Raw genomic sequence first — 12890 nt, forward strand, 5'->3', positions numbered from 1 at the left:
AGGTCTAGATTTAGACTCCACAGTTATCGCAGTGTCAGATGCAGAGGTATCCAGCAACTATGCTTGTGTGGTTAAGCTGGATCAATTTCAGTTTGTGACTCCTGAGGATGTGGACAAGCTGATCGGAACGGTGCATCCTACCATCTGTCTGCTTGATCCTTGCCCAACGTGGCTTATACTATCTGGCAAGGGGGTTGTTGTGGAGAGCCTGGTGGTAATTATAAATACCTCTCTGAGAGATGGCAGGATGCCTCCTTGTTTAAAGGAGGCATTTATTAGACCTATTCTTAAGAAGCCTGCCTTGGACCCCTCAGAGTTTAGTAGCTACAGGCCTGTCTCCAACCTCCCGTGATTGGGCAAGGTGACTGAGAGGGGGGTGGCCTCCGAGCTCCAGGCGATCTTGGAGGAAACTGACTATCTAGGCCCATTTCAAACTGTTTTTTGGACGGGCTAAGGGGTGGAGACTGCCTTGGTTGGCCTAATGGATGATCTCCAATTGGGATTCAACAGAGGAAGCGTGACTCTGTTGGTCCTTTTGGATCTCTCAGCAGCTTTCAATACTATTGACCATAGTATCCTTCTGGAACATCTGAGGGAGTTGGGGGTGGGAGGCACTACTTTGCTGTGGTTCTGCTCCTACCTTTCTGGCAGATCCCAGATGGTGTCGCTTAAAGACTGTTGCTCTTCAAAATCTGAGCTTTTATATGGGGTCCCTCAGGGCTCCATATTGTCTCCAATGCTTTTTAACATCTACATGAAACCATTGGGAGAGATCATCAGGAGATATGGTGCTGGGTGTTATCAGTATGCTGATGACATCCAAATCTATTTCTTGTCATGGCTCAGACTTCTGACTCAGAAGAGTCAGAGCAGGAGGATTCACCTGCTAGTGAGGGCTCAGAGGCACAGCAACAGGATTTGTCAGGGAGACCAGACTCTGGAGTTGAGGATTCGCAACAGTTGCCAGACATGATTTACTATGGGAAAGAGCCTTGGATTTCACCTGTCTTGAGAAGGCGTCTCAAGAGGCAAGCTCAGTGGCAGTTACACAGGCGCAGGAGATCACTAGAGAGGAAGCTGACGTGCTGACTCAGGGAAGCCTGATTGGCTGCTGGTTCTCTTGAGCCATATATATTTAGCAGTCTCTCATTTGCTCAGATGCTGTTTGCAACTTTTGCTGGCGGCAGATAGCATGCTATTTAAATTCCAGACTTTTCCGAGTTCCAGTTTGCCTTGTTTATGCTTTCCTGCTTTGTTCCATTAATTCCTTGTTCTGGTGTCTTTCGCTCGTTTCATTCCTTGCTTTGTGTTTTCTTTTCACTTATTACTCAGTTCTTGTTAGAGGGGGGTACCTAGTTCAGTTTAGGGGACTTAATTAGTTTACTATTTTCTGTGTGAGCCTTTTCTTTTCTTTTCCTTCTTGCAGTTTTGCTGCTGCTTTCTGTTATCTCACAGGGAGAGTGCTGAAGGGATTTTTAAATCCTGTTGGGTTAGTTGAGCTAACAGATTTATGATATTTCTCCATGTCAACATCATCAGGAGAAGGCATATCCTCCCTAAATGCCTGCTTGGAAGCAGTAATGGGCTGGATGAGGGATAAGAAACTGAGACTGAATCCAGACAAAACGGAGGTACTTATTGTGTGGGGTCATCACTTGGGAAATGATATTAATCTACCTGTTCTAGATGGGGTCACACTTCCTCAGAAGTAACAGGTGCGCAGTTTGGGAGTGCTTCTGGATCCACACCTTTCCCTGGTTCCCCAGGTTGAGGCAGTGGCCAGAAGTGCTTTCTATCAGCTTCGGTTGATACGCCAGCTGCGTCCGTTTCTTGAGGTTCATGATCTCAAAACAGTAGTACACTTGTTGGTAACCTCCAGACTTGATTACTGCAATGTGCTCTATGTGGGGCTGCCTTTGTACAAAGTCCAGAAATTGCAATTAGTACAAAATGCGGCAGCCACGTTGGTCTCCGGGTCATCTCGAAGAGACCATATTACTCCTATATTACAGGAGTTGCACTGGCTACCAATAAGTTTCCGGACAAAATACAAAGTGCTGGTTATAACCTATAAAGCCCTAAACAGCTCAGGCCCACGGTACTTAAGAGAGCGTCCTCTTCTGCATGATCCCCATTGTCCACTACGTTCATCAGGGGAGGCTCGTCTGTGGCTACCTTCATGTCGCCTGGTGGCCACCCAGAGACGGGCCCGCTCTGTTGTCACCCCGAGACTGTGGAACGCGCTTCCCATGGGAATAAGAGTCTCCCCATCTCTAGCAGCTTTTAAAAAGTGTATAAAGACCAAGCCTTTTAGCTTTCTAACTTCGTAAATTTTTAAATTTTGGATTATTTATTGATTTGTTATAAGCTGTTTTTAATATTTAATTGATTTTAATGTTTTGTTTTTATTTGTTGTGAACCACCCTGAGACCTTGGGTTAGGGTGGTATAAAAATGCACTAAATACATAAATAAATACATACATAAATCTTGGTTAAGACTGAGGTAAAACTGTGGGTAGCTGTGATCTGAAGTCACAGAGTAGGAGTGGGTCCACAGTAGCTCTCTACCCTGATTTTCCTGTTCCTACCCTGCTTTGGATGGTTGTGAGAATTACCTCAGACTGCCTTGTTTCAGTAGACTTCCAATATTAATAGATTGCTCCCAATGGTAGTTGTCTTTTATTTCTTAGGTTTCTTGATGGTTTTGGTTTTACTATTTTTTGTTTTATTCTACTGTGTCTATTTTTATCTACAAGCTGCTTTGGAAGCCTATTGGCTTAACTGGTTTTCATGTTATATAATGTTAGAATATATGATATATATATATAGCTACATTTTGTTTTCCCTGCCCTAATATTTGTAACAATTTGAACAGAAGTATTACCATTCAAAACAAAATATATGTTATATATTATTTTTCAATAGCAGTTCAGTAAACTGGGTTCTGAAGATTTGTCTAAAATGAGGTATCCCATTTTTATGCAAGCTACAGTTTACAATACATTGTTCATATTTCCTTCACAATGGAGCCAATATCCATCCAAGACTGCTAAATAATCATTTGTTGGTTATTTGTGTTGAAAGTTCCTGATCCAAAGTTAAACAATGCATATTAAGACTCAGCAGGCGCACCACAGCTACGGGACATCTGTTTCCAAAATTAAATCACTCCCTGTCACAAAATATGAAGATGGTAATTATGTTGCCCAGCCTTGTTCATAGTAGGTGATATTTAATTAGAAAATTCTGAAGTTTGGAACCTTTACTTGAATGTGTAAGTAATGCTAATCCACCACTTTGGAAGCACAGACACTCTTGTACAAGAATGCAACTATTTTTGATGCTCTTCCTGTACTCTGGAAGTGTTACAGATCCTGTTACAATGGAAATGTGTTGCTGGGGATCTAGGACTTTGGAAGCATGGGACTAGCTCAGGTGCTACCACTGCATGCACACTATCAGAAGCACACATGCTGCATTAGTCAGGATGTCAGCTAATATCTTCAATAGTGCTAGACTTCTGACCCATTTAGATATAGTCTTGGTCAATGTTTAGGGCAATAACAGCATGGAAAAGTTATGACAATGAATTTACTAGGACGATTTTCACAAACTGCAAACTCGATTGTACTTTAGAAAGTGTGTGTCTTTTAAATCTTAATAAATATTTGGAGAAGGTGTGTGCATGTATGGCTGCATGTGGGTTGTGCAGGGGTGTATGTGTGTGTAACTAATTACACCACATTTGAGTTTGCTTGCCCGGAGAAATTACAGGAAATATGTTCATAATGTGTATTTCCTGAAAGAAATGTCCTAGGAACATAAGAACATAAGAAGCTGCCATATACTGAGTCAGACCATTGGTCCATCTAGCTCAATATTGTCTACACAGACTGGCAGTAGCTCCTCTGAGGTTACAGGCAGGAATCTCTCTCAGCCCTATCTGGGAGACGCCAGGGAGGGAACATGGAACCTAGATGCTCTTCCCAGTACTTCTTCTTTACAGTACTTCTTTACAGTACTTTACAGTACTTCTTCTTTACAGTACTCACACATCAAGTCTCCCATTCATATGCAATCAGGTGGACCCTGCTTAGCTAAGGGAACAAGTCATGCTTGCTACCACAAGACCAGCTCTCCTAATCATGAGACAGGAGAGGATGCTATGATGATCATATGACACTTACACATTACTTTATATTTATAGTTAGGTTCCTTCCATGGAAATGAATGGGGACATGCCCACATACACAGGTTATACACAGAACTCTGGCTTGGGCTGGGTGTTTACAAAAGAATTGTATTTAAATTTATATATAAACTTCTATGCAAACAGATAACTACTTGTATACAAAACAGAAATGGTTTTAGGAGGATTCTTTTTACCCAAACATGTACTTTATCATGGAATATATTTTTCTTTTCTTTCAAACACAGCTTTTCATTGCTAAAGATTTACCCCTACAACTTCAATTATATTCAATGTTTGACTTGAGGATTATCTATTTGTTAAAGCCTGAATTATTCAAAGTAACCAAACAGAGGAGAAGGATAACTTCTGGTGCATAATGATCAAAACATTTTATGTCTCTCTGACCCCCCTCGCTGTTAGGTGGCCACAATGCATCAAAATTAAAAATTAAACATCTTGTGGTAGGGATCACTGGTATGCAGTACAAAGTAGCTTGTACTAATTGATGTAACTCCTTGGGTTTAGCTTTTAACTTGTCTGGAAGGAACTTTTTGAAAAGGTGGTTATAATTATAGCAAAGAAAACGCAGCTGAAAACTCCAATGAAACCTTTCAGCAGGATACTGATGGAAGCAGAGACAGTAGCGAAATTGGCTTACCAATCCACTAAGCCTAGTAACACTGCATACTAGATTGATAACAGAATCTTTTGGGAACCAGTGTACCATTTACATTCAGGCCACCTCAGGAAGACTATAATCCCTTGTTATGAGACAGCTCATCAACACTTGAGAATATGTTCACTTCTGCCCCATGGCTGCAGCCCAGTCTGAATACTCCAGCTGAAAGAATATTGTTGAACCAGGGGCACAGCTATAACTGAACAAGGGGGCGAAGTGTCCCTGGGGGCCCCACTGGATAGGAAACAATCCACTCTTTGCTCTCTCCTCCTCACTTCCTGACTCACTGGCAAGCTGCTAGTTTCCAGTTGGAGGGAGGACACTTCTCAGCTTCAAGAGAGATGAGAGATGAGGGGGAGAACTGTCAAGCAGGAGTCACCTTCCTCCTCCTGCCTGGCTTCCTAGTGCTCAGCTTCAGGCAAGCCTTCGCTCAGCTGCCTGACAGGCAGGCTCAACAGCAAATGAAATATTACCAGGTATCAGTCAGCTAGTCATTAGTCAAGAGAAGAAGAGGAAGGAGGAATACTGCCTGGAATTCCCTCCTCTTCCCTCCCAAAGCCGAGACACATAGAGTTGAAAAGAGCTTCAATTAAAAGAGTTTAGGGACCTTTTTTGGAATCCTGCCCTTGTTAAAACAAATGGGGAGCCCTTGTTCACGATTACGTGAGAGGTCTTGAGGGAAGGTGGCGGGGCAGGTGGCGGCACCTTCCCCTCAGACAATCCGGCTGCCGGGTCCGGGTGGGTCATGGTGTGCAGATTGCTCAACCAAATGGCCCGCTGCTGCCCTGGGCAGCGTGGCGGGGGTGTGTGTGTGTTTCCAGATGTGTTGTTCCAATTCCTGGAAATCCCACAATGCACCAAGCTGGTATTGCCGGGAGCTTGCTACTGTGCCAGTGCCGGCTGGGAGCAGCCAGTTCTCACACATGAGCAGTTAGTCTGAGTTAAGGGAACACATGTGCCCTAGACCTCAGCTAACCAGTAGGGTCCATAGGTGGGTTTGCCACCACGGCACCACTGGGAGCCATACAGCTCCCGCCAATTCTTACTGGCAGCCAAGATCAGGATTAGCTGCCCTAGCCCGGTCTTGGCTGCTTGTGAGAACAACCTCAGAGTAAATCCATAAAACTACTTCTCTCTGTCCCCCCCCCCAAAAAAAAAATCCTTAGCAACTATGCTCAGATTATCCCTAAATGCTGGTGCAAAATCTAGGAGTTATCTGAGAATGGAAAACTTTGATTGCTGTGTCTGTGTGTGTGTGTGCACGCGCGTGTGCGTGTGTCTATGTATGCGTGTGTCTGTGTGTGTATGAGAGAGAGAGAGAGAGAGAGAGAGAGAGAGAGAGAGAGAGAGAGAGAGCGCACATAAAAAGCTGAATAAGAAATATGCTCATATTGTATGTGAGGTGATTGTAGTAGATATAAAAAGGGTTTTGAGCCAGGAGAATGTGCGCACACAAGTGTGTTTGTGAGAAAGTGTCTGTATGCATGGGAAGTGTGTGATATTACCTGCATAGGAGCAATAGAGAATATTTTGCATTTCAGCATATCCATACATTTCTTCTACAGTAGAAGTAGGAGACTGTAGAAGTAGGAGAGAGAAGGCAAAGAGCCTTCTTATAAATGAATTAATTTATGAAGAATGGTGGCATATAAGTCTAGATAGATAGATAGATAGATAGATAGGGATCATAAGGGCCCATCTTTCTTCTTTTCCCAGGTGCTACTTCAGCATGACTCTGCTGTGTCCAATACAGTTTCTTCAGCTAGATTGCACTAGCCTCAATCTTGTGAACGTTATGAATCTATTTATTCACCAGATTTTTCCTTTTTTCCTTTCCCTGACTATAAATGTGCAAGAGACAAGTAGAGCCAGCCAATAAAGCAGGAAACCATTATGACCAGCTGAATGTTAACCTTGATGACAATCATATGTTTTGGTATAAAACTGAAATGACCTCAAATGAAGTAGCTTTATCTTGAGTGGCCAATGTAAAACGAAAGCGGAAACTTGAGTCTCATGAGATACCAACAATAGGCATCATTTCACTTTCAATTAGCTTGAGGGCCTCTGCAATGTGGTGGGAAGCAATACTGAGTAAAAGCTAAATTCATAAGATTAAATCTTTCACTTGTAAAGATAGCCTACAACAGCACAGCCACAATGGGGCTTTAATCTCTTTTAATCAATCTTTCAAACGTCTGAAACTGAATTAATCCTGCACAGCCCTTTTTGATCAGATTCCTTCTTTAAGACCATTAGCTTTATAATTTGTTATGATATGCTTGTTCTCCCATAAAACTGATTATGTTCCATTCAACAAATAGCTTCTACCAAAAAAAAAAAAAAAAAAAAGCCAGCCAGACAAAAGGATACTGCATGGAAGGGAAGATTTCAAATTCAGGCCATTTATTAAAAACTGCAGTTGTGGCTGCAGTCTGGCAAGCATTTCTTTGCTTCATCCTTTGACTAATAGGATTTAAACAACCTAACTGTGCACAGGATTTTAGCCAATGCATATGTTACTGTAAATGTTTGACACACAAAAAGTTTTTCTGAGATAGTCACCATTTACATGTTGGCAGCAGATGGAATATGTCCTTCTTGTCAGATATACATGAGTGAACAACAACAATCTCATTTAGATGACTGTCAACATTCACTGCTGTATCTCTCTGAGTGCTCGGGTTACAAAACTTGTCTATGATTGCCTGTGTTCAAATGTGGATGTTGACACTCCTGAAATTTCAAATATTCACTGTAACAAAGTTTTTGAATCTGAGTCCATGAACGGTTTCTGTAGAAAACAACTGAAAGTGGTCGCTGTAAGAGGGATTATACTGGAACTCTTCAGTTGTGAGAACAATCAGGAAGAGAACTTCCTATGAAGACACTGATAAAGAACAGCATCCCTATAATATACTGAGTCCTTTGTCATGACCAGTGAGAAAGGGCAAGAGGGTTAGTGGGGAGGAAGCCTCAAAAAGCTTACCTCCCTGCAGACAAGCAGGTCCTTTCCTCTGTGTGGGTGGATCGCCCACCCAGACGATTACCAGCTGCTGGCAGTTGCTCTGAGGATCAGGGTGCCGGACACTTTGCCCAGCCCTCCCAGAGCTCCTGTAATGCACTGTGTGAGTGTGCGGTGCTTTATGGGGATTCCCTTTCCTCTCTCCAGAGCCAACCAGGAGCCCCACAGCTGGCTAGCTTTGGCTGCAAGCAGCCACAACTGGCAGACTATCCAAAAGGATAGTCTTGCGGTTGCTCTCCTAACCTCATTTTAGAGGGAGGTTCCTTAGGTGGGTTTGCTGCCACATTGCCGCCGGGATTGAGCCTGATCCCGGTGGTACACACATTCGTGCAAAACCAAGCTGAGCTTATTTAGCCCAAATGGCCCTCTTTACAGTATTGACCAGGGCCCCATTTTTCACACCCGTATGAATAGCTTCACTCTTTTCCTTTCCCACATAATAATAATGGTTTACATCTAGACAAACAGAGCACTTGCAGGAGGAGGATGGGCTAGTGATTTAATGTATTCAAAGTGCTTATAATAGCATGTATGATCATGTTGCAGTCCTAATGACAAGCCTGCAAGGTAAGTAAATGCTATTATTGAAGATAGGGATGAATGAGGCCTAAGACCACTGAGTAAGTTGTTGGCAGTGGTGACATCTGAATTGGGCTATACTATTTCGCATGCTTCATGGGTTTCACAGCTTCATATGTTACATTTGAAACGTCATTTCTGTGAAGGTGGCAAACAGCCTTTTAAAAAACATTGGATGTTATTTGGTGTTCAGATTAACTACAGCAACTGAAGCGGCAAGGTATATGACTAGAGTGCAAGCACCAAGGACTACTCTCATGCATTCTGGAATTGTGGAAATCTGAATACATCCACCTCAGTCAGCTGCTCAAGGTTTTGAACTTGGAATTTATCCATCTTAGCTGCTCTGCTTTCTGGATTTGGAATGTGTGCACCTATAATTCTTCGTCTCTTCAGTGACCCATGAGGTTTATTATCAAAGATATTAAGAATACCATCAAAGAAACATTAGAAACTATGCTCTCTGGGTCCACATAGGAGCTTGGCTCCTCCTTTGTGCACATTATTTTTTTTTTCTGCCTTATGTCTGTAAGTACATTGAGTGATATCATATGACTATTTGTTACTTCATGATATATGTAAATAACATGGCTGTTCTTACTAGCCCTTATTAGAAGACAGCAATATATGAATATATGGATTGATTATACTATTTACTATTTACTTAGTATCTATTTTTCCACTGCATTTGTGTGTTCCATTAACATGGTATTCTGATGGAGGCAGTAATGGCCTGGATAAGAGATAACAAACTGAAGTTGAATCCAAATAATATTGAGGTACGGTACTGACTGGGGGGTGGGGTGTTGGGACCCGAGAGATGGTTTAGATTTGCCTGTTCTGGATGGGGTTATACTCCCCCTAAAAGATCAGGCACTTAGCCTGGGAGTACTCCTGGACCCAAATCTCTCCCTAGTTTTTCAGGTTGAGGAGGTGGCCAGGAGCACTTCTTATCAGCTTCGGCTGATATGTCAGCTATGTCTATTTCTGAAGGCAAATGACCTCAAAACAGTGGTACAGATGCTGGTAAGCTCCAGGTGTTTTTATTTTGCATCTCTTTTATGCTATTATTTTTATTCTTTCAAGTATTTTAATCTATGTTAATTTTTAAATATTGTTTTAAATTTTGTTAATTCCTGACAAGCAGGACATAATTTGCACCAAAGATGATGAATGAATTTTACAAATATCTACAAATCACCCAAATCCGCTAGATTTGGATACAAATTATTTTGTACCCAAATCAGTTCGCACATCCCTAGTGATTATTGTCTCCATTGTAGCTGTGGACCTGAGATTGATAAGACTGACTGGCATTTCCTGCAGTGCTCCAGCAATGGAAGGTATCCTGAGGTCAGGAACTAATTGTGTGTCTTCTTTCCTCTGAAGGCCAGCTGCAGCGGGAGGGGAAGGGGAACGATTTTACACAAATCTGCTTTCCCTTCGCTCCCTAAAGGACTATTTGCTTGCAGGAATGTGTCCCAAATTAATAATGTTTTAAGGAGGAGGGAAAGGCAGCTAAAGGCACATCCTCTCATACTCAGCTCCTAACAAGTTGCAGAGGAAACAAAAAAAATGTCACTAGTTCCTGAGCTCTTTGCATTCTGCAGGGCTACTTTTGTTATCAGACGACTGTGGAGAATGTCAGCCACTATTACGATAGTTTTACAGAACCGGGTGTGGGAAGGTTGGGACTGAGAGAAAAACAGCTTGCCAAAGGCTGACAGTGAGTACAAGGCAGACAGAGGCCAGGACTTCCTTTATCTGCAGCTTAATATTATTTATTTATTATTGATTGATTGATTTTATTGTTCTTTATGCCTTTTATAATTTTTGCTTTTATTGCTTTTATTGCTTTTTGTAATTTTTAAATTGGTTTGCCCGGTTTCATTAATATTTTATGCCCCCCCATTTATCATTTTCTCATTTTTTAAAAATCCTTTATAATAGAAATAGTATTAGTTAATTATTATCTTTCTTTTAGCTTTTTTACCCTTTTAGTATTAACATATATACATGTGATTATTTTATCTATTTTATAAACATAATCATTCTTAGTTTTGGACTTTTTATGAATGTTGTGATTTGTAATCTGTAATTACTATCAGTCCCTTTAACACTGTATATAAAATTTTATGCTGGTCTCTCACCGTAATAAAGGTTGATTGATTGATTGATTGATTGATTACTTACTACATTTTTATACCGCCTTTCTGCCTTGACAAAGTCACCCAAAGCAGTTTACAATATTAAAAGAAGCAAATTACAGAAGATTTTTTAAAAGTTGTCTTCGGCTGTTGGTCTTTTCAGGAGCTGAGGACAAGAGCTCCCTGGCCTGGGTGCCTCCTTACTTGCCTTCCTCTCAGGACACAGAGGTCTTTCAGTATTCCTGGGAAGGAGAGGGAGAGGCTGCCCCCACATCCTTACAGGACTGATATCGAAGCAACTATGGTAAATTAGCTCTCAATTTTATACAAATCTAATAAAGACAGAAGGAATTGGTTATGAATAAATGTTGCAATAATTGTTCACAGAGTCTATGAACAACTATTTCTGTTTTTCTATCCCACACCTCACCTAAAATGGTCAGAGTAGGGCTCCAGAGTCACAGCAGCCCTGTGAAACTGGCTTAGCTGAGAGATGGTGTCAGGATGGGAGAGAGCCTGTCGTATTTAAAGCCAGTTTGATACAATTTAGGTGAGCTTGCCCAACATTACAAAAGGCATCAAGGTGAGTGTTTACAGTGTGATAGTCTGGAATGGAAATAAATGTACACAGTGCAATTAATAGATAGGTAGATTTCAACTGGGCCCAACATTTTTGAGTGGCAACAGCTGCTAATCTGCGTTATCAAGAATCTCATTCTCAGCTGTCTTCTAAATAAAATAGTTTCACTACCATCACTTCTTTTAGCAATTTTTTTTTTGGCGGGCGGAGGGGGGGAGACATTTCTGCTGACAGATTCCTATGTAATTCTGACCTTGAAACTGGGCATTAAATCCTTTCCGTCTGTGATTACTGTCAGAAGTGAAATGGAGCCGTAACCAATTTTTGCTGCTGATAACAGGAGAGGGTAGATTCATGCCAGTCAACCTGAGGAAGTAAAAAAAAAAAAAAAGGTCTCATTTAAATCTGTTGAAGCAAATAGGTTAATTGCTATAGTAAAATATTTATATTAAAAGCCAATATATGCTCAACATGCATAAATATTACATGCAATATTCTGGCCATATTGACTGGCATCTTGACAAATGAAGTGTGTGCATTAGTAGACTCTGGGGAGCTGCCGTGGGAGCTCTTTTGCAACTCCCCCAGTTCTCCCGTGCTTGTGCTATTGTGCAAGAGTGATAAGATTTTCTAGTGCTGCTTGTGCTCTGGAAGCACTCTGTCAGAGCAGAAACACACCACGGAGACCCTACTAACATTTGTGCTTCACCGGTCAGAATGCCAGCCCATCTTTTTATTTCCTATATCATACTGGACTACTCTAACATCACTTATCTTGGGCTTTTCTTTTAAATCTTTACACAATAATCACATTGGCTTATGTGTCTCGCAGCGTAACACGAGAACTGCCAAACTCACCTGCTGGGCTCTAAAACATGCAGAGATGCTGCTGCACAGGAGGGCAGTACAAGGACTGTTGCCTCTTGCATGATTGCACGTCACACTTGACTTCCATTAGGGATCATAGATGTTGTGCCCAACGTGATCTCACAAGAGTCCTGGTACCACCCTCTTGAGCAGCAGCATCGCTGAATGTTTTAGAGGCCTGTAGTGCAGGTGGGTGTGGAACCACCTCAGGACATGCACCGTAAGCCATTATATTTATTCAGAAATGAAGTTTATTGCTATATATGAAACGTTGTGAATATAGGGTCAGTTTGAGTCCTTCAGTGTCTCTCAAACAGAGCAGATTTCATCCACAGATATCTCATGTGTAACCTCACATTTTAAAAATTGAATCGAATCTGGAATTGATTAAAATTGAATCTTCAAAGGTTTTAGCATTGTAGTTAGCAGACAGAACAATACCATCAAACTCTGCAAAGCATTTGTTCATTCAACCATTTTAAAAAATCCATAGATACATTAGTTTATGCAAGGCTTAATGTTATAGATCAAGCATTCAGTTTGAGAATGTGTAGATAGATTGGCCAAACTTGAAAATAAAGAGCAAGGAGTCCTAAATATTCCTGTCCAAAAGTAATAAGTGCCTGCTTCTATTGCTGAAGTATAATTCTCTAGAGACCCAAAACAGAGAATGGCCCCTCTCTTCTCAAACTTTGTCTACATTGAAAGGCCTTAACTCTTTCAAAAAATACAAGGATGTGTCCTTTACCTTCTTTTAAGTTTCTACTGCTGCAACCAATATTTATATACTGTTTATCATCAAAAGTTCTCAAAGTGGTTT

General features: G+C 41.3%; 1 protein-coding gene across 5 annotated transcripts in view; it reads right to left on the bottom strand.

The window, feature by feature from the left end:
- CSMD1 (CUB and Sushi multiple domains 1) overlaps window positions 1-12890 on the bottom strand; it is a 1678033-nt gene that overhangs the window by 576211 nt on the left and 1088932 nt on the right. For 4 of the 5 annotated variants that reach the window (XM_053286225.1, XM_053286224.1, XM_053286226.1 and 1 more), the window contains one exon: window positions 11457-11569. In XM_053286225.1, the coding sequence (XP_053142200.1) occupies window positions 11457-11569 (113 nt within the window). Of the gene's footprint in view, window positions 1-5159; window positions 5231-11456; window positions 11570-12890 lie in introns of those variants that run through there. The other variant, XM_053286228.1, reaches the window with a different exon arrangement.

This window comes from Hemicordylus capensis, chromosome 1 (genome assembly GCF_027244095.1).
Source record: "Hemicordylus capensis ecotype Gifberg chromosome 1, rHemCap1.1.pri, whole genome shotgun sequence".
In the NCBI taxonomy this organism is placed as follows: Eukaryota; Metazoa; Chordata; class Lepidosauria; order Squamata; family Cordylidae; genus Hemicordylus; species Hemicordylus capensis.